This window comes from Taudactylus pleione, unplaced genomic scaffold, assembly GCF_031769625.1.
Source record: "Taudactylus pleione unplaced genomic scaffold, aTauple2 ptg001137l, whole genome shotgun sequence".
Lineage (NCBI taxonomy): Eukaryota > Metazoa > Chordata > Amphibia > Anura > Myobatrachidae > Taudactylus > Taudactylus pleione.
This window is the reverse complement of record NW_028285538.1, coordinates 101,521-128,896: the sequence shown is the minus strand read 5'-3', so window position 1 is coordinate 128,896 and position 27,376 is coordinate 101,521. Positions and strand designations below refer to the sequence as shown.

Genomic DNA, 27,376 nt, shown 5'->3' with positions numbered 1-27,376 from the left:
TTTGGCTATTTCTGCCACACCCGTTTATGGAAAGTGTATATAATCTCATTAGTCAAACGTTTACAGTAGAATAGGCCGTACTGAAGAGCTCAGAGACTTTCAACGTGGCACGGTCACTTTCCAAAAAGTATGTTTTTTTTTTTTGTTTTTTTTTTGGTCCTGCTAGAGCTGCTCTGGTCAACTGTAGGTGCTGCTATTGTGAAGTGGAAATCTCCCAGGGAAGCAGCAGCTCAGCCGTGATGCGGTAAGCCACACAAGGTCTCAGAATGGGACCCCCAAATGCTTGAGTGCATAGCTAGTAAAAATGCCCTATCCTCATTTACAACACTCACTATAAAGTTCCGCACTGCTTCTGGACGAAACAGCAGTACAAAAACGGTTTGTTTTGGGTTTTTAAGGCCGAGCAACCACACACACACCTCAGATCACCATGCACAATACCAAACCTAGGCAGGAGTGGTGGAACCACACCGATATTAGACTCTGAAATAGTGGAAAGCGTTTTGCGACAATGAAACAGTTTTCTCACCGTATCGTAGCCTGACAGATGAATCTGGATTTAGCAGGTGCCAGGAGAACACTTCCTTACAAATCTGTACTGCCAACTGTATTATTTGGTTGAGGAAGAATAATGATGTGGGGTCCGGTTTTCATAGTTTAACCTTAGCACCTTAGTTCTAATCTGTTATAACATGTAATGACATTCTAAAGATTTGTGTGCACCCAGCGTTCTGGCGTAGGCCTTATCATGTTTCAGCATGTCCTGGGTACAAAGCAAGGTCCATCAAAAAAGGGTTTGATGTGGAAGACCTGAACTGGCCTGCATCAGATTCCTGACCTGTATCCTAATAAGTGTTTAAAATTAATTGGGATGCCGACTGTGATCCTGGCCTTGTCGCCTGACCTCACTTATGCTTTTGTGGCTGATCAACTGTGAATCCCAGCAGCCATGTTCCAAAATCTAATGGAAAACCTTCCCGGGGTATAGTAGACTGTGTAGTCTGACACACTTTTTTTCAACTGTCACCTGGAATCGCTAGTTCCACACAGGCTCCTACCACCGGCACAGCATACTTCTGGTTTCGTGTGGACAAGCTGCTGCAACACCACCTGGGTAAGGCAAGATGTTTATTGCTCACGGTGCTTGGGCCAGTCGCAGCATTCAGATGTCGTAAGTACAGTCCTTCCTCATTTTCAGAGTATATAACCGTTCAGGGTACGCAGGCCCTCATTTTTATCCATTTTTACACAATACCACAGGGGGTAAGAGCGCCCTGGGTCCCTTTACCAATCGAGGTAATGTGCATGCACACATTTAACATTGTCCTTAATGGACAGTGAGGAGTCCCCGATCCCCAGCATAAGGCACACAGCCTAGATAGTGCTCGGGCAGAGGGAGCTAGGCTTTCAGTCCTCAATGTTTGGCACTCAGCCCTGCAGCCTGGGACTACGACCTGACAGCAGTGGCTCTTCATTTACACTACCCCGATGCAGTGCACTGGGATTAACTGCATATCGCCACAGCCACTAGACTCGGTCTGGGCTGCAGCGTACCTGATTCTTCTCTCCGCACTGGGGTACTGGTGCTCTTCCGGTCCCCCAGCGTTTGGAAATTCATAGCCCTGCATCCTAGGACTTGTCCCGACTGCATCTGCTCTGTGTAAACATCTTCATCACTGGAGCTAGTCCGGGGCTTGCAGCGCCTCCAAAACATTAAATTACATTTGTGCTGCTCCCTGCACCTTGCCGATTTCCCTCAGAGCCAGGACTTTAACTATTACGCACCGCAGCCGCCAGAGTGCTTCGGGCTGTGGCAAAACTAAGTATTTAAATTCCATACCTGGCACCGGCATTTTGTTTGAAATTGGTGCATAGCACTGATAACCCTCATGCCGCGCACCATTTTCAAATGAACTTATCAGCTGACACCATTTGGGCCAGGTCTCTGGCCACAGATTGCTGTGTTGAATACAAGTAGACCTAAACTTGCTGGAGTGTTTAGCTCATGCTGCAGATCTCCATATTAGGAGGGAAGTGATTCCCTAACTAAATAAGCACAGTGACTAACCGTTTGCAAAAATGCAGGTTGTGTGTTCAAACACGAGGGGCAGGGCCAGTGTTGTTAAACATAGCAAATATCTTCAGTCTCTGCTGGTTGACCAGTATAATGCTGGCCATACACCGGCACGATTTCGGGCCGATTGCCTGATTTTCGACGAGTCATATGATGGATCTTGTGAAAATCGTGTATTTTTTTAGCGAGATACGATCCGATGCGTGCTCCAGCAGCTCCTATAATCGGATCTTATGGTCAGATGTGCAGCACACATGTTCCATCCTATCGTGTGCAGATCGTGCCGTTTATTTTGTTCATGCGATCCATCGTGTGGCAATTCAAGTAATTTCAGTGACTGTTTCCCTAATGAGCGCGTGAGGCACAGGATCGATCATACGGCAGATCCTGTGCTAAGAAAAACAACAAATATGCTGCCGGGACTGCCAGGGAGCTCCGGGGAGTCGGATGGTGAATCGGGACGTATGCTGGTCGTGCAGGTGTATGGCCAGCTTAAGATTCCATAGGGTCTGTATCCAAATGTTGTGGAAGTAATTTCAGCTGTCTGTAATTATAGTGGGGAAGAAACACTTTACAGGGGAATGTCAATGAGCAATGCATCTTTGCATGTATTTATAACATACATGCTAAAAATAATGCCTAATTTCCTGTCTACAAGCGTTCTATACAGAAAAGCTCACATTGCAGGAAGAATAGGAAATATAATTGCGATGCACAGCTTAGCTCTGGCACACAAGTTTGTATAATGCCTCTTTCCGTAAACAATAGAGTGCATTTAAGGAGCGATTGTAAATCCATTCATACAAACCGAGAAAAATGCATGTTTACAGGAAGGAGTGTAAATCATATTATGCTGAGAATGGCTCACCACAGTGCAAGTGATAAAACAAAAACACTGAAGCGTTATTACCTTTTTAAAGCTCCATTACTTTACACTGCAACCTTTCTGAGTATAACATGGTCATTCTGCATCTCTTTGCTATAATTGGAAATACTGCAGTGTTTTACATTAGATGTATGTTAAGAAACGCATTACTTAAAATACATAAGACGTCAACTCTTGATAAGGCCCCTGATGTGTGCCTGCCTCTTGCATATTTGATGGCAGCCATTTTATGAGGAAAATGCACACATGGTTGTAAAATGAGCTCCATATAAAATCTGTTGCATCTTTGTCTACCCTGTCTGAGAATCCAGTGTGAATATGGCCATTTAAACCAGTGCTCAGTCATACACAGGTTGCATACATATGGCCAAATTGAACATAGATCTTGTATGTGGCCAGCTTTGTTATAAGAAACCAATCCGGTACTAGCTTTCATTAGGCTGACCATACTGGACTGCTGAAAACTTGTATTTGATTGGTTGTCCTTAAATGCAGCCTATAATGCACTGAGTCATTGATTATAAGGCTTTCTGCCTGTGTGATATCGCTTCTTCCTATTAGATGTATATGGTTACATTCTAAATTTACCATCCCACACAATAACGTCTTGCACGGTTTACTTTTAAATTAGGCAGTACATTTTTATTTGTTGACTTGCAGTGCAAAATACAGATTTGATCTGTTCTGTAGATTTGCATACTGACTCCCCAGCTGTGTCACTCCTCTTATCCAGAGGTTTTGTTGGATTGCAGCAGAATATAGTACTAGAACATGGGTGGTGTAGGCTCAAGTAGTTTACAGTTTGGCCGCTGCGGAATTTCTTAACATCAACATTCGGCTTGGCTTTACTCTCAATCAAGCTGAAACTTTAAGGTGTGTATCCACTAGTGGAACGACATTATGATTACAACATTGTAATTGTACAGTCGTTCCTCATCCCCTGTAGTGCCTACACTGAACGATATGTCATTCAGTGCAAGCATCCTCCCTCATCCCCGAACATGCCCAATCTGTCATTAACGGCAGAATGACCGGTATGTTCAGGCGATGATTGATGTCGAAAACAACCAGCGGGAGCACATCCCTGGTTGTTTTCAACATTTTAATGCCGGTTTGTGAATGAATGATGAGCGATTTAACGATGTCATTATCGTTCAGTCGCTCATTTTAATCGCCTAGTGCAGGGGGTCTTCAAACTTTGCCCTCCAGCTGCTGTGGAACTACACATCCCAGCATGCACTGCCACCTTTTTGATATTACAGCATGCTAAAACTATGTGCAGTGCATGCTGGGATGTGTAGTTCCACAGCATCTGGAGGGCCAAGTTTGAAGACCCCTGGCCTAGTGGATACGCGGCATTAGAGTTGGGGCTTAACTCCTTGTGGACACGATTTGTTGAGCCGACAAGTCACACTTTTTTGGTACTTTCCATATTATATTTTTGCCCCTGCCAAAATAGAATGTTACCATTTACTAGAGTGAAATAACTGGAACCCCTTTAACCTTTATTTTATCAAACTCTATTCATATTGTTAAGCTTGCTCTCCTTCTGATTCAAACAGTGGTTCCTATCTGCAGGGCAGCGATCAATCAGTGTCTCTTTCACAGCAGTATTAATGGAAAATGTCAGTGAGGAAAGGGAAGAGTTGAATTTCCTCATTTTATTTTGAGCGCAAGAATAAATGGGGGAGGGTGATGTGAATTTGGCACAATTGCAGTGTGTGGCTAATCTTTAGATCATTACAGAGCAGAAACACGAGCTTTATACTTAAGGTGTGGTTAGGGCCCCAGAATCCAAGAGGTTTAAAAACTAAACCCTAACTAACGTATCACAGCAGCGAGCGGCTTGTGAATATACACATGTATTGTGTTGACTGCTGCATGCAGTGCTTTATTTTTAGACTAATTTAAAAATAAATAGATATATATAGATATCAATTTGCATGACTTGCTGGAAAGATCTCAAACGGCTTATTTTGAAGCTTCAAGATGTCTAAAGTCTGCTTGGTATCTACATTTTAAATGTGTGGGCGTCTTAACGTCTGCAGGTCTACAAGCCATCTGTTTAATATCCAAAACTTCTGTGAACTTTGCATTACTCATATTATCAACACCTATACTGGAAGCAGTAGTTTAATTCTGTCTTCTTGCAGGTATATAGTAGAGAAATGTATCTTCACTGAGGCTATTTGAACTACGTCAATGATCATTGCAGGGAACAGCTTGGCTGGAGACGGGTAGCCACTTTACAAAGACTTCAGAGTTACGCCATGTAACTAATGAATCTGGTGTGAGCTTCTAATGCAGTCTTGAAACACAAACCAAACCAAATTACAGCTATTCATTCATAAAGCTCCTCAGGCTGTTGAAAATACATTGTATTGTTTTTCTCAGGCATCTGATGTCTGTTGCGTCATGTACTCCCAGACTATTACTAAGCTTTGTTAGGAGATAAAAGTAAACGGAGGTAAGGTACCAGTCAATCCGCTCCTAACTGCCATCTCACAGGCTGTGTTTGAAAAATGACAGTTAAGCTGGGTACACACTGACCGATACATTGGCCTATCAATTGATCGGCCAACGTATCTGCTGCCCGTCGGGCAGTGTGTACCCGCAATGTGTCGGTGAATGTCAGCGTTCACTGACATATTGCATTGGCTATGCTGCACAGCCATTGGATAGATATGTCTGCAGACATATCTGTCCATCGGCAGGTGTACATGGGCGGTCGGAAGGCCGCCCGTACACACACACAGCGGCAGCCACAAGGAGGGGGGCAGAACATGCCCCCCTGCCTGCCGGAACATGCCCCCCTGCCTGCCGGGACCTGTGGGCGGGCATAGATGATGGTTGTTTAGTGTGTACGTACAACCATCATCTGCAGATATATCTGCAGCTCACTCGATCTGCAGATATATCTGTATAGTGTGTACCCACCTTTAGGAGCTGATTGGCTGGTACCTAATCTCCGTTCACTTGATCTCCTAACAAAGCTTAGTAAATAGACCCCTATACACCTGTCTCCCCGCAAACACACGTCTGAGTGGCATGGAAATGAGACATAAACACTAGATAATATGTATACAGAAATGTATCTCCTTCTGATGTACTATAAACTGGTTTTATTTGTGCCACTAAGAGAACTTCATTTGGCAGTTTATGGCCTATCCTTGGCTCTCCGTGGTACAATGGTATGATAGTCTAAAGCCGGCTACACACTAGACGGTGTGTGTACCCAGCGACGGCAGATGCTACAGCGGTTCGTATACACTGCATGATCTAGCGTACGACTGCCCGATATTTCGTTCCCGTACCGCATCCAGAAACATAATGCCGGCCACCGGATCTTGCGAACTGCCTGCACTACAGGCAGTTCTGAAGGTGTGATGAACGACGCACGGGAGTGCGCAATAGTGTGGACACACTGGACAATATGGACGATTTGTCGTTCCGATTCGCCTCAAAAGGACAAATTGTACAATATATAGTCTAGTGTGTACCCAGCTTTACTCTGACGCTGTGTAGTAGGCATAATTCATCTGAATATCCTAGGGAGGTGGGGACAAGGAGTTATGTACAATATAACATTTTTAATTATCTCTGCATAATTTTGGATTTATGATACATTAAAAAAATTCTTACAATGAATTCCTGAAGGTACATGACCACTAAACTGCAGCATTGACGTTATCACATATGAACTGTATATTGTTCAGTTTTAGCCCCACCTACTTAGTCATAGAAAGCTTTTCTACTCGTCCACCTAAATAAACACTGCGACTTCTGACAGCCATGACAGGCTTCACAGCGAAGCAGAGAGCAGAATATATAGCTGCTGTCTATACACTGCATGATAAAATATAGATTGTGAATAGATAACCTTTCATGAAGTGGAAGAAAGACAGAAATTACCAATAGAACTGTGTAGTCTGTGACATACTTTAGTGTATTCTGCCACCAAACTGGAACAATTACAATTGTACTATTTCTACTGAGCTTTGCTTTTTGTGAGCTATAAGTGCATTCACCGGTAATACCGCACAAGTTTACTTGCATTTTATTTTTAATATGTCATTTTTACACCTTTTTATTCCTATTGTGCCACAGATGCTGCAGTGACCACTTATTTACCTGTTGAAATATGAAGCCTTGAGATATAAACATTAAGTGTATTTCAGTATAAATGCTCCTCCACTTTGAGAACATAGCGTTCAGCTAGTCTGGACACAAAAGGTCAGGCGGTAATTTCTTGTTTGTTTGCAATGCTATTAATTGCTCTGCTATTGTTCTCTGCAGAACACTGTGGCATTAAAGGGCATTACACTGCAGGGCACCCTCAGCAGCCGCAGACCTCCTTATGCCACTACCTATTAGCTTATTCTTCTTATTTATTTAATTTTTAGTAGTGCAAATTGCATAAACCTGCTGTATCCAAGGAAACCCATCGGTTATTGGCATTGATCGCTTTTTTATTTTTTCCCCAAGTAGCACTTAAGGACTTCCATGTAAAGCTTAGCTGATTGCTGACAGCAGCTTTGTGACATACATGTCGTCTTATTATAGGATGAAGTTATAATACAGACAGTCAGGGTGCCAGCGCTGGAAATGCGACACCTGTCAGAATCCTGGTGCCAGTATCCCGACCATAAGTACTGGGGTTAAGAAAAGAATTAGGGTTAGAGTTTGGCACTGGGGGGAGGGTTAGGGAATAATAATGCAGGGGAGCCGGATAAAGTCACCAGTGCCCATAGCCATAGGCGGCTGTTGCTGGGATAAAGTGCTCTGGGTACCTGAGCAGCAGCTTCGGCCTCTGCTGCCTTTTTGAAGCGCTTCCTCCAAGGGCTCTGAAGAAATTCCCCGACAGCCAAGGGACTTTGCCCATTTTTCTTGCAGCTCAAGGGGCCGTACTATGTAAAAGACAGACGTTGTTTTGTAGGCACAGACTAGCTTAATTCTAAAATGTACTGTAAGTGCATGGGTATGCAGTCGGGTTGCCGACCGTCGGCATCCCAACTGTCTAATCCTAGCAAAGGTCTAATGACAGGCGTCGACAATCCCGACGCCTGTCATTTTACCTACGCCGGGAGCCCGTCATCCCGATTGAAGGTAAGCCGGGCGAGGACAGCCGCGGGGGGGCGAGGGTTAGGGTCTCCGAGGGGGGGGGGACAGGGTTAGGCTAGGGGAAGGGGGGGTTAGGGTTAGGAACTCCCCTGGGAGACTTGGGGTTAGGCTGCGGGTAAGGGGGGATTAGATTTAGGCACTTGGGGGGAGGTTTGTATTAGGCACATGCGGCCGGCAGCAGATCATACTGATTACAATGCATGCATGCACCATGTAAAATCATGTCGTATTTTCACTGGAAGAAAACAAAATGCATTTGCGCACCTTGCTTGCAGCACCTACACGGTTTGTTCAAAAAGTGCAGTTTGCACCAACTCTAAATCAGGGCCATCATTAGTTCTCTGCTATCTCCTGCACCACTACCAACACACCTGTACATGTGTTAATGTGATCGCCTATATTTATATACAGAGGTAGGCAAATTTATAATAGACTCAAAGGAATTTAAAACAAAGTCACACTTTTTCTGTAAAACGCTCTAATTTGCACACTGTTTACATCTATTAATACTATTGGGGAAGATGTACTAAGTCTTTGAGAGAGATAAAATACCAATCAATAAGCTCCTGTCAGTTTACTCTTTAAAAAACAATGAGTTAGGATTGGTTGGTAAATGATCTCTCTCCAGGGCTTAGTACATGTACCCCTATGTATGATATCCTTTGTTGTTTATAATCAGTGATACAGTTTGGCTGCTGTTCATGAGAGTTTCACAGTTTTTCTTGATGTCTTTATCCCTATGTCATATTCTGATTAGCTCTTCTATGGGGCCAGTCTTGGTGGTATTAGTCGTCTTTTTATTGACTGTTTTCTTTACAATTACCCCAAGATTCTCGTTGGATTTGCATCTGGGCTGTTACCTGGCCAGGGATGGACATCTATGTTCTCTTCTGCCACCTTCAAAAAACAAAGTTTCCCTACCAATATTTTTTGAATAGAGGACCTAGAATCTTGGATAACACCTGAAAATACCTTATTACATTGCAAAACAGTTTTGAAGTCTTAAGTATGTGAGAAGTAAGTCAGGAAATCTATGAAATGTACTAAAATCTGTTGTTGAGGCTAATAATTTGCACACCTCTGTAATATTTATACATATTTGTATTATGGAGCTGGAGTCGCTACATTTCTAAAATGTACTGATTCCACGATATCACACACCCCTTATTGGTGTACCATCTTTTGCCATGATGTGTGACCCCAAACATGATGGAGAATTTAATCCCCACCCCCATGGTTTCCACCTTGTCCTATTCCGTCACAATTTTGTAGTATGTTAGGCGTAGGTGTTCTAATATTGTTGATAATATTATAGCTGGAAGTGTTATGTGGGTACTTTCTGTACCTTAGTGGGGAACGTATTGCTTAATATCTATTTTTTATTTGTGTGACTGCTATGTGGGTTATTGTTTTGTGTATATAGTCAGTAATTAGAGCAGCAAAGTGTTTATACTTGTGTGACTTCATGTGGGACCCGTGGTTTCCTCTTGCGGTGGAAAGCCCAAGTTACTTGTGACTTATTTTAGTTTTCATTTTAAAGTGACTCATTTTATTTATTTCTGGGAGTGTTTCGGTCTCTATAAATTACTGTTTTCTCATTCAGGCTGAAAATAAAAAAACCTATCTAACATTAACATCAGTGCCCTCCCTATGAAAACAAGGCGAAATGTTCTAGCAGCTGAAAAAGGACAAATAGGAGACTGCACGCTTCTCAAGGAGATGTATCAAACATTTTAAAAAGGTCAAGTGGAGAAGTTGCCGATGGCAACCAATCAGCTGCTAGGTATCATTTTATAGCATGTAATTGATAGCTAAAAGCTGATTTGCTGCTATGGTCAACTTCTCCACTTGTCCTCTTTTGATGGAGAAGTTGATACATCTTCCCCTATAGACATTGGGTCTCATCCAGACCCGGTTGCAAGCGCCGATGCGCTCGCAACCGGGTCGATGGTCCCCACAGAGTATGCGCACGACGGAGCTGGCTCCGTCGTGTGCATGCGCGAGACCCGGCTAGCGACGGGCGCTCCGTCGCTAGGGGTCTCGTAGCAGATGGGGCGAGCTGTCGATGTTGAGTCACAGCTTGCCTCGTTTGCTGGGCGGGCCGGGGGCGTGCCCGGCCAAACTGAGGCGTTCCAGCCAGAACGCTTGCCGTTTGGGGACGGCCCCGCTGACATTGATGATGTCAGTGGGGAACTTCCTGACAAACAGAGCAGGAAGTTCCCTGGGGCTTACGAGTTTCCAGACCCAACCTTAGGGTGATGACCATCGCGACCATCACCCTGATCGCAAGCTAAGCTGTGGGTGGTAACCCACAGCTTAGCTTGCGACCTGGAGGCAGCACTTCAAAACAAGAAGTGTCCGCCCCCCTCATTCAGAGTGAGCGATCGCTTCTTGTGATGGACTCTGAATGAGTGCCATTGAGTGGTTGGGGATAGAATACCCTCAAGCTAATCAGATCATCAGAATGTTCCCTGCTGCAGTTTTAGGATTTAGTGGGAGGCAGAAAACGTTCTACCAGGGTCGCCAAGAAATTGTGTCCCTGTATTTGGGGAGTGGGCAGGGGTGGAGTGTGTGTGGGAGCCATTGTGAATATTGAGGCCCTGCGTAAACACTTTGCAGTGCGCCACTTCAAGGGCTACGTGGCTATACTATTCTTTGGGCCACAATAACCTGAGTCTACCCGGGTCACAGCTCAATGGAAAAGGTTCTTAAAAAATAACCTGGGTCCAGTGACCCAGGATGTTGGTGGAAAAGGGGTATTAGTAGCGCACACACTATTTATGTGTACCTTGAACATTTTCTACAGAGCAGGTATTTAGGGCTAAATATCCCAGGTGTCATGTGTTAATGATATTCTGTAAATACTGTATACTTACACCTACGGAGTTGCAACTCCGCTTCAGGGGCCGATATGCCAGTTTACATAACAGTTGGCAATTAACATAGAAAATAGGTGTCGCACAAGAAGCACAGTATAAGCTGAATGTTACTGTGTTATAAAATAATAGGAGGCGATTTGTCAAATTAATCAGCCGAATAACTCCTTTAATTGCTGCTGAGGATGTGGGGGAGTTCACATGAGCGATTGTGTGTTTAAGGCTTTCTGCAGGTGTGTGTCTTGCAGCATTCTATGGTCTAGCTCTATTTGTAGACCATTTCTTTCATACGCAGTTATTGCTACATACCAATGCGGTGTTCATTATACATACAGCCAGGCAGTGTCGCGCTGTTTGCTTTCTTTTTTGTGCAGCTTTATGATCGTTTTCCATATATGACATTATTTTGACATTAAAAGGAGGGGGGGAGGAGAGAGAGTAAACGCATGGCTGTAAGTGGACTCAATCATTTAATTACATGAAAACAGGTTGACCTACAAAGGTTACAAGTTTTCCTATGGCACTATCCTTATTTTTGTCTTGATAGATGTGATTTTTAACCACTTAACTGATACTCTCTTCCCCAAACACGCCCCCACCCCACCCCACCCCATGTCCATATAAGCCCCATTGTAAAATCGCTTCCCATCTCCCAGTGGAAATAGCCCCTTATAACAGTCCCACATGCTGCTCACAATTGGCTGCTGGGACAGTTGTATGTGAACTAATCACACATTGGTCATAGAGTGCTTAACCCTACAAAGACCATGATAATTACACCCAGCACACTGTGATTTTGTGCAGTTAGTCAGCATTTTATACCTGAGCCAGTTCCGGGTTTTAGGAACTAGCTAACTCATTGCCGTCTGTGTATAGTTATAGCTTTTCACCTACTCCACTCTCTGCGCGTCACTAAAGCCTCTCTGTTGATCCTTCCACATGGTTGGTTTCAGTATTCCCCACCTGCAGTAATCACTTAATAATCTGTTTTAATTCACTTCTCTGCTGTAGTTAAGAACACACTGCTATCGTTCTGTGCCTCTTTTGTGTGTAGTACTTGTGTTTTTACGTTTGAACAATGCAGGTTGTGTATTGATCATTTTGAATATCGAGCACTTTCTACAAAGCATATCCTAATGATTATAAAGCACTGTAAGTTTTCATGTCAGGCGCAATTCATTTTAATCACGTCATGATTGCAGATGGTTGCAGGGGCTCCCTACACTCTGTGGTGTCACTAACCATGGATAAAGTCTCTCTTCCTTTTTTTTACTCTAAATTACCTCCCTACACTTAGAACACCAGACAATAGCAATCCAGATATTTGGTTTTTTTTTCAGAGACACTATCCTTTTAACAGTTACGTTAATAGCCTGTGGTCCCTCTTGATTGGGCTGATTGCTGAGCTTGTTGAATAAATGACAGGACGGGTTTCAACAACCAGCGGAAATTTGAAAAGTACAGTCAGATAGTTTACATGCAGGCAACGCCCTGAACCGATTGCAGGGTAATCCTGGGGAGCCTGATATTGAAGGATGTTTGACAGGTAGAAACTCAGAAGTACATGGTGATGGCTCCAGTCTTGCACATGCTTGGGGTTTTCTGGGGGAGGTGGTGAAATTACACAGCAAGGTGACAAAGCATAAACCAAATGAATTCAACCGTTTACTGCATTCATAATACACATTGCTCTGAGTTTCATTTTCAGCTTATATAATCCTTTTTCTGCCTCTTTGGTTAGGTGCCATGCCAGCTCCTGAGCAGACCCCTATGATGGAGGAGGGGCTACAAAAAGCCCCCCAGGAAGCTCCGCCCACCACAGGCATGGAACCAGAATCCACGGCTACAAACATTTTAGCGTCTGTAAAAGAACAGGTAAATGCTCATTAATATTAATGCCTGTAGTAATGTTTAAGTGTATGACCAGAGAAAAGGAGAGTTTTTTGTTAAATGTATGAAGCTCACTGTTGTATGTAAATTGGTCAGGGCCGGACAGCAAGGTGTTCTGCACGCTGACCTTTTCTTCCAACCTACAATGTCATAACTTGGTGTCATTACTCTGTGAGCGTGTGCAGTGTCACCCGGATGAGCACCCCGTGTACAGTAACCCCATGTACAACCATGGTGGTGACATCATAAAAGAGTGGGAACTTGATAAGTAGTATGGCTTATCCCACGTACAGACACTTTGCAAGTGTGGGGTTGGGGTGATGTACTAAAGATTTGTTACCTCCTCCTCCTCTTAGTGGTCACTACTGTCTCCGTATCGGGCTGGAAGATATTTTGGAATGTCCTCTATTTTCCTTTCTTTTGTGTTCACCTTTTTGGTGGCGTCAAAATCAAACCTTGTGGTAAACTGCAATTCTATGGTCATTTGTTATTTTGTTTACTGTTTGTGAACTGAAGCGTTTTCATACAGAGATATCTTCAAAGCTTCTTTATTCATTTTCTTTTTTTTTTTTTTGCATTACCTTTTTCCACCATCATATAGCAATTTTTATATTCCTTATATACATTTTTCATTAGAAATAGCTGCAACAAACCTATAAGTGAGAGAGAGTGGTTAAACCTCAGCCAGTGTACTCTGCCATCCTGACATATCATGCTAAGCTACTACAGTCAGCAAGTCCTGGAACAGATATCTGTAGGGATCAGTGGACAGTGAGTCAGACATGTCTCTCTGTATGTATAAGAGATTTATATGTGCTGACGTCACATCCTCTGCAGTCTGGTTACAGCATGCACTGGGCCTGTTCATTTATACACTACCCTTTATCACATGTCTACTGGTTACTGATACTGCTTTTACACCTAAATCCTGGGTCTGACCCGAGATTTGGAACACAGTTCCAAAACGGGTCAGACCCAGGACAGACCTTTCCTACTGCGGCACTGATCAGGATTATTTCTGAATCGGCGCCGTTGACACTGCACACTGGTGCAGTGGAACACTTCTCCCGGCGCTCTCCAAGCGCAGAGAAACCAGGAAGTCCCCCCCCCCATACTGTAAATGGGAGCCGGGTCGAATGACCCGGGGTACCCGTTTACACTGCAGGGTTTCACGGGTTGTTCCTGTGTTAAACCCTGCAAGGTAGCTGGGTTGGATTGCCGGGTCGCTCGACACGGAATCCAACCCTGGCCCCTTTTACACCAAGGAGCTACCCGGGTTAACCCTGCAATTACCCTGGTTTTAGTGTAAAAGGGCTATATGGGGGGAATTTAATTAGAGCAGTTAACTGGGGTGAAAAAAGGAGGTAGCCTCAGGCTTTATCATCTTATACTATTCAATTAGCTTCTCTTTCACCCAAGCTCCTTTCTACCGGCCGTTAAAAGGGGCGTTAAGTGCAGTTAATGAACGTTAACTCAAAGAGTCTGTCAATAAGTTCACGGACCTATGAGTTAACTTGGTCTTTACACCCGTTAACTGCACAGTTATCGGAGATTCTCCAATAGGGGCTAATTGTATACGGGCCAGCGATCAATTAGCACCTGTTCAGTTAACGAGTCTAATTGAGTTCCGCCCTAGTATGTTGTGCGGAAAATTGGTAATAAAGAGCAGTTTATAGACCAGGGCAAGTTTTTTTGGCTTGTATTCTGTACCTATACGTGGAGGGCGGGGGTACAGCTTCCACTCCTTCCTAGTGTGCATGTGGGGCTGAGCGGGGCACAACTTCCACCTATCTATTGTGTGCATGGTGGAGGGGGGCACCTTTTTTGCCCCTGTAGTGGTGCGAGGGAAATAACTTCTATCCCTTTATACTGTTTTAGGGTACAGCTTCCATCCCAACTGTATTGGGGATGGGGTCAGCTGCACCAGAGACCGTAACACTCTGTGGGGTAATTGCTGAGGTCGCTGGTGATGCTAATATTATTTTTGTAAACTAAGGGAGGGTGGGGGGGGGGGGGGGTCGGGTCTGAATATAGGCTTGTTTGGTTATAGCTGCAGCTAATCTAATAATGTACCAACTGTTTCTGCTCAATGCTCCAAAGTCTTAGCTGCTCAATGGACAAGCTCCATTAAAACCCCATTGTGCATTGTAGTACAAGAATGATTCGCACTCTTCTGAATTTGTTTTAGCCGGCAGCATTAAGGAAACAAACTGCAGATTCTGCCAAGTCACAGTCTCAGAGTAGAAAAACGGAGGTTTGCTGGTATTCTTGGTTTTCTCCCACACAATGGTTTTAGTATCATTTCTATGAAAAGATTGACTGTTCCTACTACGAGTCTGTGTTAAATGAAAAATGGACTGCTGTAATTGTAGGGGAGCGTTACTGCGTTGAATCATGATTTTAGAAAACCACAGCAATGACTTAAAGGAACCTGCAAGTGCAAGATTAAGCAAAGGCCATACTGTATATACAATCTTCAGGCTATGTAAGTGACACTGCTTGTTCCATGTACTTTTATTTTTCTTATTTTTTTCAGATGATTGTGTTAGTATATGTGCAGAAACTTTAACCGTAAAAGTGACTGGGGCAAAAAAGTGACCATATATATGAGACTCAGCAGGCTCCTCACGTAAAATACTTTTAACATTTCTGTAAATTAGTAAAAAAAAATATATACAGAAAAGGTTAAATATAGTAGGCTAGAAACGGCCATATTACGAATACCTGGGTTGCTTAAACAAAGAAATGACCTTTACCAGATATACTGTAGCAGGGTAATTCCATAAAATAATAAAATACATAAACTTATTTAGATATAAGGCTAATTACAGACATAATGTACATGTCTAAACAGCCAAATAAATGTCCTCTAACTAAATAAGGTACATTTTACCCTTAAAATAACTCGTACACATACATTTATATGAGAAAAAAACCTCTGAAACCACCACAATAAAATACACAAAAAAAACAAAATATCTACACAGAGCAGGAGTCAGGTATAAATTAGTGAATTGTGTACAGATATTTAAATAAAAAAGAAATGACAACCAAATATAGTAGAATAATCACAAATAATAGTAAATAATATAAAAATATGTAGCTAAGAGGATATATAAAGACATAATACAAATAACTGGGCAATTACAGAAGAGCTTTTGAATAAACTAGGGCAGGTCATATCTTCATAACAAATTACATACATGAAATGGTAAGGCAAAATAATAGGCTAATGCATAGCAATCAGGTCATGCTTTGGCCTCCTGTGAGAATGTAACATAAGGAGCAGTCCTGTCCCAACACACCCGAGAACAAACAGAAACGGCCATAAAATGTAACAGTTCCTGGAACCACGGCACACCCCATAGGATTAAAAGACGAAGCTTATCAAATTCAGGGAGAACCACAAGTCATTGGGAAGGAGAAATCCATTAAGTGATTTTCCACAAATGGAGTGTGAACTGCAGGATCAGAAAATGGAGATTCAGACACCTCAACTTCCTCTCGAGGCTTCCACGGGATATAGCAAGGAGAGAGAATATCCACCTGTAAATCACATATTTGCTGATAAGCCTCTGGGTAGAGGCAGTAATTGCTTGAATAATCTGTTGTTGCGAGGCCTCCATGCTTGCCTTATACAGAATAACAGATGAGAGGAGATAACCAGCAGTGAAGAGGTATGGAAGCTGTGTAATGGAGGCCTGGGTGGGGCCCAGTCAATATGGACGTAACAGAAGATAACTGTGCATGGAGGGGCAGTTTCCCTGCAGAATTACCCACGCACCCAGGATCAACCAACCTCCAGAGCAGCTTAACGGGAGGTAGAGGTGGAAGCAAAGCAGGCAGTCATACACCGCTGACACCAGGAAAGCGATAAGCAGGGCAGGGGCTGCGGATCCAGCAGAAAGCTTCCTCACCCAAAATGGCGGCGGCATGGAATGGCGTAGTGGCAAGTTAGTATTGAGCCAGATCAGCCACCTGCATCTATGACCTCTGGGCTCTGTACACCATACACCGGGGGTTGCCGCGGGCCAGACAACACAGGAGTGCCGGGAGCAGCGTGAAGGAAACTGTGGCCGGGACTGCAACTAGACCAGGAGGCTGTCTTCAGCACCGGAGCTGGTAAGTAGAGTCGGTGGGCACGCAGGGGAATCAAACTACCACCGGAGGTGCAGTGATGGTTAAGGCACCTATGGTGCACGTTTCAGCCCAATACCACCAGGGGAACAGAATAATATATGGAGATTAAGCAGGCGCTAATGCAACCACAGCCAGGCCACGTCCACCGCCTCCGCCCCCCTTCTATGCGGTATATTTACTAAAGTGTAGCTGTTGACCATAGCAACCTATCCTCTTCTAGAAGGTGTTAGATAAATAGTATCTAATAGCTAGAATCTGATTGGTTGCTATGGGCAACAACTCCACTTCTAAAAACCTACACTTTAGTAAATATACCCCTAGGTGTATGAGGACACTTCTGCAGGGTATTGTTGCTAGGATTCCCCCAAGGCAGAGCTATCTATGATTGTGTGCTGTTCTCCCTGGTTATCAGATCATTGAGTGCATTATTGAGGAGTGGTTCTGTGTAAGTCACAGCACGGTTATAGATTGCTGCATCTGTGGGCTCTACATGGTGGGACCAGTTGTATTAGGTCCTGGGCTACTGGTTACACACTGCCCATCAGCCTCTTTTACCTAGTGTGCATGTATGGCAAACAAGCATGAAGCCATTTTTCTGCAACACCTGTTCAGGGTGGAAGTGTGGTCTAGCAATGTCCAGGTGTTCACTTAAAAGGAATGATCTATGTTATCCTGCACTGTGATCCTTATTTCCTTACACAGCAACATCTGTGAGTTGCCCTGGGCAGCGCATTGTCACGCAGCCAACAGTGTGGCATTAAAATGCTAACTGCAGACTCCAAGCATTATCAGCGTAATATTTAGATCTCCAAAATGGATTTACCTCCAAATCTTTTGTGCGATCATTGTTATTGCTTCAGTCATTATAGAAAGACATGCATTTATGAATGACATTAAAGCTGTGTTATTTTCAAAATTTCATCTATGAAACGACCAGAGTATTACGCATCTACTCCCAGTGTCTGCCAAGTGATAATGAGATACTGTGAAATATAGAGCTAATGTAAAATATGCATCATTTGTTCACCAATTTCTTGTGAAAGGAGTAATACCTTCATGTTTACTTGCTAGTAACAGTGCCATGGGAAACTCTCAGTGGCGTTCTGGCCTGTCTCCCTATTGCAGTCTCAGTAACTGATTTAAAAGGAATCAAATCCTGGACCTGGTATAACTAGTTACATGGGCCACTGCTCTGTGAGGGGAGACCTATCAATATAACAAACAGGGTATATAACTGTAGACTGATAGAACCCAGGATGTGCTTTACAAAACTGCTATTATTATAAAATGGATTACTGTATCTATCAGAATTACGTTAAGTGATAAATAGCCAAGTCCTTGCATTACGTGTTTTTTTAAACGTTTTATCTTTTAAATAGGTTAACTAAGTGGTTCTATAATTGTGTCACTTTGTCTGTGCTTTTATAATGCAATACTTCCATTGCTTGGAAAGTGTACAGGCTTCAGGTGCTCCCCCTCCTGTATGGGCATGCCTTGAAATGCCCCCTCATCTCCAAGCTTGCTGCAGAACTGCCATATCCACAGCAGAGACATTTCCGTCATCTCGTGTAATTTCACAAGTGTTCTATTTCTGTGATTCCTCAGACCTGGCCCCCACAGCTCAGACATCACAGAGAAGTCAATTAATGGCACAAAAGTTTCAGCAGAAAGATAAATTGTTACATTGCTACGATGACAGAAGACAGCTAGCTTATGGTTTCTTAGTGAGTAAAAACTAAACTGTATATAGCACATTCCTTTGTCACATATCACATGGCTTTATTCTCCATTTCTTTTATCAGCAACGTAATTCACATTTCCATTTCTCAAGCATAAAAGTATTAGGTGCATTACAAAGTGGGGGCTACAACAAACACGGGCGTATGAAGTGGTTCCACTTTGTGGATTGAAACAATATTGTCCGTCCCAATGACCAAATGACAAAAAAAAAAAAAAATTCCTCCTTTTAAAAAAATAAATATTTGCAAGCTCCATACTGACGCCAAAGCTTGTTGGATCCACTTTAAGTCCTAACCGTGTAACTGAGTCCTTCTAATAAATTGATAGAGGAATTGGTTTTGTGAATAAAGTGAGGAGGGTATGGATGCACATTGTCTTTATGTATAGCTCGTCTATAATGTGTCACTAAATACCACATGCCAACAAAATTTGCTGCATCTCCTTTCCGCAGCTTTACAACTACACACACATGAGGAATGCGTGTCTACAGTCATCAGTAGGCAATACATAGCTACCAAAGAGTTCTGCAGCTTATATCCAGGGAACATTGGGCCTGATTCAGAGCCGTTCGCTATTTGTGGTCGTTCGTTCAAAAACAAGGGGTGGCTATTCAAATGATCCGTTCGCAAATTGCAGTCTGTTCCCACCTCTAAGTCTGAACGAGCGAGCAAAACATACGCTCGTTTATTTGATAAAAACGCCCCCTGGCCGCTCTCACCATACGTCATGTCCGCTATTTATTAGATTAATCGAGTACATCGTACAGCGTATGAACTGCTCGCTATTCTTGTGGTTGGTGTTTTCAACCGCTATTTTGCGAGCAGTTCTGAGTTAAAAAAAAACAAGTGACGTGGTCAATGACGCTGCTGTATTAATTATGCACTCCCTTAAAACGCCCGTTTTGACCTTTAAGCACGCCTGCGTTCGGATCTCCACTCCCCGTTTTCAAGCACCTTCCCCTGTTACCACCCACATACGCCTCATTCTGTCACTCAAAATAGCAGGCCCTCGCTATATTGCGTACCAACGATTTTCGGCCGCACTGACTGGTTCGCGCATGCGTACTAAAAACCGTACGCATGCGCAGATGTGCGAACATCGCTCGGAACGAGCGTACTGCCGCTAGCGAGTGGCTCTGAATGAGGGCCATAATCTTTTATGTGAATATTTATTTTTACTTTACCTGGAGCTTGCTTCATAATTCTACATAAAGTCCATATTGGTACTCCCATTGATGAGAAATTGAACCCCTTACTATTGCAGTTCCACACCATATTGGTACTCCCATTGATGAGAAATAACTTGAACCACTTAATACTGCAGTGCTTTTGTCGATGGCATACTGTAAGAGCTTGTTAATTATGGTGGTGCTGTCTTGCACTATCCACAAAGATGTCCCCCCTCCCCCCTTCTGGAGTAAATCAATGTTACACACTTTTTTTTTTTAATAAAATTGTTGCTACAAATTTATTACATAGTAAGATAAATACATTTAAGTATTCTGTTATTTTTCTTCAGAATTATTTGATCATGCTGAATGTTTATAGTGAAAGTTAAGCAAAGATCTAGGAATGTTAATCTCCACTTAGTTAGGTTCTTGCCTTGTCTGGGAATAAAGGCGACTTCCCTTTTTGTATGGAATAGCACAAATCCTCTCTGGTGCTCTACACACACTTAACTGTATCTTCAGCTGTGTAAATAGCTCCAGTTCTGGCAGACCATTGTTAGTGTTGTGTTTACAAGCCTTGTATTATGGAGAGACCCTAATCTACTTAGTGGGGTGCTTAAGATGAGATCTGTATTATGTCTGCACCAACACACGAACTTAATGTAGCAAGCACTTTTTGGTTCATGTCTTAATAGATGTGTTTCTTAGGTGTAACACAGTACATGTTTTATTTAGTCTGTGTTTAACTGGCAGATTTTATAGGTGACACCAAATTATACGTATAATATCTAACAGCAATTGTCAGTTACAGGAGTCGCACAGACTGACGACGTTATATGGGAACAAGAACAATACAGATAATTGTCTAAAAACACAAATAATTAACTGGGCGATTGCGAATTACTATAGGGGGTACCAATATGTATAAATAAATATAATAAAGAGAATTCCCATTCGCTGCAGGTCCAAAAGAACCAGCTGTGAGGGTTCTAAGGCAATTGAAGACAACAGAAGGAAATATAAGACCTGCGCGTAGGAATTCACATAAACAGAAGTATCTCATAGATATATTGACTTTTTTTTTTTCTGTTTATTAAATTATCAAATAAATGACATACAATCTAAAATAAAATTATAAAGACATCTCAAGAAAGTATGAAAAAATAAAAATAAAGTACAAAATACCAGCAGTCTGCTAAACCAGGGATATCCTGAAAAAAAAAGTTCACATGCTCATGAGTCAAAAAATTAGCAGGATGTCATGGCCCCATCAGCGGTATTGATACAAATATATTCCAATGTATCTGGACTGAAGTATAAATGGATTAAAACTGTGGGTATGAGTAAGAAAGTCTCTCTATTAGCAGCAAATGGCAATAGGTGTATAGTTCCTCCGTAAAGATCTAAGGTTCCAATGTTAATAGTCAGACTTGTTAAAACAAGTAATTAGAGACTCCGTTTTTATCCCCTCAGTTTGTCTCTGGAGTCCCGCTCACGGAATTGAGCAATTCAGCGCTGCTTGTAGCGGGGAGGGAGACCCCGTTAATGTGAACACAGATGTGTAGCCCTTAAGGGCTCCACCACCTGATTACTACACATACTGGAGGACGGAACTATCCTTTCATCTCTTGCCCGATCCCGCTAACTGTACTACAGCCGCAGGTGGAGGTATTGCCCAGCACAGTCTCCGAGGACGCTCGGACAGACTTGCTACACATCTGTGCTCACATTAATGGGTTCTCCCTGCCCATTACAACAAGTGCTGGATTGCTCAATTCCGTGAGTGGGACTCCGGGTTCTCCCTCCCCGCTACAACAAGTGCTGGATTGCTCAATTCCATGAGCGGGACTCCCGAGACAGACAGAGGGGATAAAAACTGAGAGTCTCTAATTACTTGTTTTAACAAGTCTGCCTATTGACTTTGTAACCTTAGATCTTTATGGAGGAACTATACACCTATTGCCATTTGCTGCTAATAGAGAGACTTTCTTACTTAAACCCACAGTTTTAATACATTTATACTTCAGTCCAGATACATTGGAATATATTTGTATCAATGCCGCTGATGGGGTCATGACACCCTACTAATTTTTTGACTCCTGAGCACTTGAACTTTTTTTTTCCGGATATCCCTGGTTTAGCAGACTGCTGGTATTATTTTCTTTCTTGAGCTGTCTATATAATTTTATTTTAGATTGTATGTTTATTTGATTAACTTTTCTTTTTTCTGTTTGTTAAATTAATATATTTGAGACACTTCTGTTTATGTGAATTTCCTATACGCAGGTCTTATATTTCCTTCTGTTGTCAGATAATTGTCTACAGTTAATCTACTATATTGGGCAGCACAGACGGTGTAATGGTTAGCATTACTGCCTCACAGCACTGAGGTCATGGGTTCAATTCCCACTACGGCCCTAACTGTGTGGAGTTTGTATATTCTCCCTGTGCTTGCGTGGGTTTCCTCCGGGTACTCTGGTTTCCTCCCACACTCCAAAAATATACTGGTAGGTTAATTGGCTCCCCACACAATTGACCATAGTGTGTATGTGTGTGAGCATGAGGTAGGGATTATTAGATTGTAAGCTCCACTGGGGCAGGGACTGATGTGAATGGCCAACTATTCTCTGTAAAGCGCTGCGGAATATGTGTGCGCTATATAAATAACTGGTAATAAATAAATAAATCTATTCCATCATTAATCCACTAATTTATCCTGCCTGTATAGCAATACTGGTAATCCTGGGGTTACTGGTTTTATCATTTCAGCCTTCTATCTCTGATAGTTTTCTCTGTTACTGGAAAAATAGTTTTCTCTGTTACTGGAAAATAAAACTATGTAACGGTGCAATGAAAATATACTCCCTAATGTGTTGATTGAGGATATACTGTTCTCTTTTCTGAGAATTTTGCAGATATTTCATTATTCATAATAATTGTTAATTGGGACTTCTGCACTTGACGGCCACAAACTCCCATGATACTGTCCTGAGACTTTCTGTAGATAACCTTGGACCAAAGCAGGACCAAAGCAGAGGTGAATTAAGATGGAACACGTCTCTAATTTTACACTATAGGCCTAATTCAGAGACTGACACAATGCCGATGTATTCGTAGATCCAGCAATTGTTTGCTATTGCACATGTGCGAATGCCGTTTTGCGATTGCATTGCCATTACTCCTACATAGAAATCACTCGTTAAGTGAGTGACCCTCAGCATTTGTGGGTGGTAAAGGGTGGAGATGGGGGGGGGGTTTGAAGACACAGGCGTGTCTGACTGTTTAAATGCCGGTTCATCGCCGTGCATAAATTAACCATTGCGGTCGCCTTTGGAGTGAGAGCGTATCAGGAGAGCTGCATGGTTTGCGGCTGGTCAGACTTGACATTCTGTGTGACTGGTTGATGTAGGTCAATAGTACTGATGATTACGCTGTTATACACCCTTATTAGCATATTTTAGCAACTGTGATCCGTGAGCGTATAGAGTTGCCAATTGCTTTTGCGTAAACCTCTGAACCGGACCCTGTGTCTTTGAAGGGTTGGATATGAAATCCCGGTTGTCAGGATGCCGCTGGTCAGAATACCGACAGCGGCAGCCCGACAGCCAGATTCCCGACACTCATAGGATCGCATGTAAGTATTTTCCTAATCCCTACCCTATCTCCTACCCTAACCCTCCCTCCCCGGTGCCTAACCCTAACCTCCACCCCTCCCTCTAATGCCCATGCCTAACCACCCTGTACCCTAAGCCTAAGACCTCCTCCCTGGTGCCTGAACCTAACCTCCCCCTTCCCGCACCCGAATTCTAACACTCCCTCCCCCTAATGCCTAACCTTAACCCCCGCTATCTAACCTCCCCCTAACACCCCGATACTTACAGTCGGGATGCCAGCGGTCGGGATACTGGTGACGGGATCCCGACCTGTCAGGATTTTGTCGCCGGTATACAGACAGTCGGCATCCCGCACGCCAAGATACCGACTACTTCCCGTTTTTGAGTACTGTTCACTGTCCAACATTATTATTTTGGTTTTCATAAAGTTTTTTGCAAGTAAAAATCAGCACTGGGATTCAAACTGGTATCTATATCAACCTGCCCATCTTACTTTCAATGCGGGACTGTTCTAACTGTATTTAACCATTTGAAATTAGTCATTGGTGACACCCTTGTATTCCTTTTTAATTTGTTTTGTTTTTGTCCAATATAAATATTAAAATGTGGATGCATGATCATTATCTTTCAAGATCTAACATCTGTGAGATGAAAGCGAAGTACACACTTGTACAATCATACTTTAGATCCGATTATTCTTACAATTTAACGATGGAAAGTCCAGATGTACATGCAGCATACTTAGACACTATTACAATCTACCATTCCATCTGTGATCCTCATCTCTTGAAACCATCTGCTGAAAAGGTTGTGACTGCGGGAGCAGCAGCAGTAGTATTGCACAGAATGGTCGGTAGTGAATACACCCTTCCAGGTTGGTCGGACATTGTACCTTCGCATCTGCTGAATATTAGGGCGCCCATAAAACCTGATATTCCGATGGGATCTGCTTTCGTCCAACAAAACATAATGGTAGGTGCAAACACACTGTAAGATAACTCACGAATGGCACAGGAGTCGGAAGATATGTCTGATTATTGTATACGTAGGTTTCTACTTAGATTAAAACTGGCAAAACAACTAGAGATTTCCAGGCAATCCAGCAGATTGCTGATTATTATGAATTCGGTGTGTGGAGATGACAGATGACCGGCCAGCGCTCAAAAAATGCCCAAAAACAATTGTGATTTATTTTTTTTATTTTTTTCCATTTGATCTTTCATGCATGTTTGATCTGTCAGACGTACTGCAGACTTTATTTTATTCATACATGGTGATGATATGGAATCGTTTGAAGATTTACTGCATCTCTCAGACCGTAATATACAGTTTGTAAGTGTATGACCAGCTTTAATCCTTTACACAGAGTGCCACGTCTTGTTATTTTTACGTAATTTTTTAACTGTAATAAACTGCTGAATCTAAATAATAATAATTTTAATTAAATAAAGATATTCTAAAGAAACAAAATCCCCGGTCTTCAATCAAAAGTGAGGTTTAATAAACAAACCTGCCTAGCAGTGTATGCCAATGTTCATTCTACTAGTGACTATCCTCACTGCACTGCCCTGATAGCACCCACTGGCTGCAGCATTGGCGCACGCTGCCTCCCAGCTTTGTGGATTAGACCTCACTTTTGGGGGGATAGATTTATGTTCAGCCAAACTGAGGTTCTTATGTGTCCTCTGGACTTGTGGCATACTGCTTCTGTAATATCACATTCAGGCCTGAAGAGCAGGATAAACCTGCAAAGAAAGAAAAATAAATGTTTTTTTATTAACCACAAAATATTATGAATAGCTATTGTTATTCATTGTCAAATTAACCCAATATCTATGTATCCGAAGCCTTCAGAAAAATATAATCATTCTGTGCAATCTGGCTGTGTTCTAATTTTGCTTCTTGCCTTTGATTTCCCACCAGCATACAACACTGCTGATTAAATCATTCCTCCTCCTGCATATTGTTATCGTACTGTGTAATTTCATCATCATATTCCGTACACCGCGCTTCCTGGGCTTCTTGTTGAAGTGTAAATTGCCTCTGACTGTCTGTGATGAGGAACTGAGGGGTAGTAGGAGAGAGTTTTTATTTTTTTATTAATAAAAAATAAGTGTGTACTGTGTGAGTGTGTATATGTGTGTGTGTGTGTGTGTGTGTGTGTGTGTGTGTATATATACACACACATACATGCATATACAGTACAAATATATAGTGTTCCTTCTAGGGTCAGCAGGGCGGCTGTGGTTGTGTCAGTTTCGTCATTGTAGGGGGCATGGCCAGCCCTCACGGAGATGCTGGGCTGCCCCCGAAGCTCTCCCCGCAATGGTAACAGATGCCGTGCGTATGGCATGTATTCACTTACCAGTGATTTCTCTTTCATCCACTAGGGGACACTGGAGGTGCTTACGCTGGGGGTATAGAGGCGTGGATAACTGGAGCCGGCACTTTAAATAATTTAGAAGTGTGAAGCTCCTCCCCTCTATGCCCCATCAGCCCTCAGTTTAGAAAATGTGCCTCCAGGAGCTGGTCACTACATGCTGTGCTCCAGCAAATACATTTATTTTATTTTATTTTTTTTATTTATAAGCATCTTTTACACTCCTATAGGTACCCTTCGCCACCTATCTAAAAGGTCTGGGTACCTGGCGCCCTGGTGTTTTAGCAAACACCAGGAAGGAGTGCACAGGGCTCATTACAAGAGCTCCTGACAGCTCCTTATCGCCACAACAGAGTCTTCACAACAAGAAGAGAAGACTGCTGACCTGCCAGAGAGAGACTACAGGGGACACGCAGTGAGTAACAAGCTGCGCATCCCCCGGCTCCTGCCCCGCTGCCCAGCGCTAACACAGTATGCTGCGCTGTGTCAGGTGTGCAAAGCGCTGTTAGACAGCGCTAGCAATGCCCCGCTGTCAGCGCTGCCCTGCACTGTGTAGGGAAGCTGCGTGTACACAGCGCTACTCGCGGCTCCCTGCTTCTCCCCGCTCCCCGCTGATACACGCGATGTAGTGCGGAGGGGAGGCAATGGCCACATAGCAGCCATAATGGAGCCCTTAGGGCATGAAGAAGGGGGCGGAGCCTAATCAGCGCTGGCTCTCTCGTCTATGCGCGGCAAGCGGCTGTATTAAACAGTGTGGCTGCCGTTTTTAACTAATACATGCCTGCATCTCTCCCTTATACAGGAAATGTGCAGCAGATCTGCAGAGACTGGATTCTCATGCTCCCCAACCTGGCTACAGTGTGCAGATACAAATTAAGCATAGAAGGCTCTGGTGCTTAATACACTGGGGGTGCAGGGAATCTGATCTGTGGGAAGGGAGTGGGGTGTATCTCCTCCTCTGTGTCCCAAGTCAGCCTTCTGTTTTTCTTTACTTCTGTATATACTCTGTCCCTCTGTGTGTGGTGACTGTGTGTATCCATGTCAAACAGAACAAAAGCGTCTCAAAAGATGTTTTTGTTCTAGGTGTAACAACAAACTATCCAAGCCGCATGCTGCTGGGTCCACGTTATGTGATGCTTGTATAGCAATTGATCCACCTGTGGCTAAATCCAAGCGTGCGGTGGAGGGTTTACCATTCAATGGCGACATGCTGTTTGGCCCGGAATTAGACAAATGGATATCCCAGGCCACGGGGGGTAAGTGTTCCTTCCTCCCGTCAACTGCACTGGCTCCCAGACGATCTTACACTGGATCTTCCTTTCGTGCGCCACATTCCTTTCGTGGTAGAGCCAGAGGTGCTCCCTCCCAAGCAAGAGGCGGCAGAGGTAGAGGTCGCCCACACTCGGTTGCACGTAGACAGGAGCCTAAGCCAGCTGAAGAACAGGTGGCATGACGGTCTTCCGTCCCACCTGGGACCACCTACAGTG

At 43.2% G+C, this 27,376-nt stretch overlaps 1 protein-coding gene across 1 annotated transcript in view; it reads left to right on the top strand.

Annotated features, from left to right (window-relative positions):
• The window catches only part of LOC148453503 (plakophilin-4-like), a gene marked incomplete at its 3' end in the record, with an annotated part of 213,306 nt that overhangs the window by 86,669 nt on the left and 99,261 nt on the right, over window positions 1–27,376 (top strand). The window contains exon 2 of the mRNA XM_088462009.1: window positions 12,699–12,832. Coding sequence (XP_088318135.1) covers window positions 12,704–12,832 — 129 coding nt within the window. The remainder of the gene's footprint in view (window positions 1–12,698; window positions 12,833–27,376) is intronic.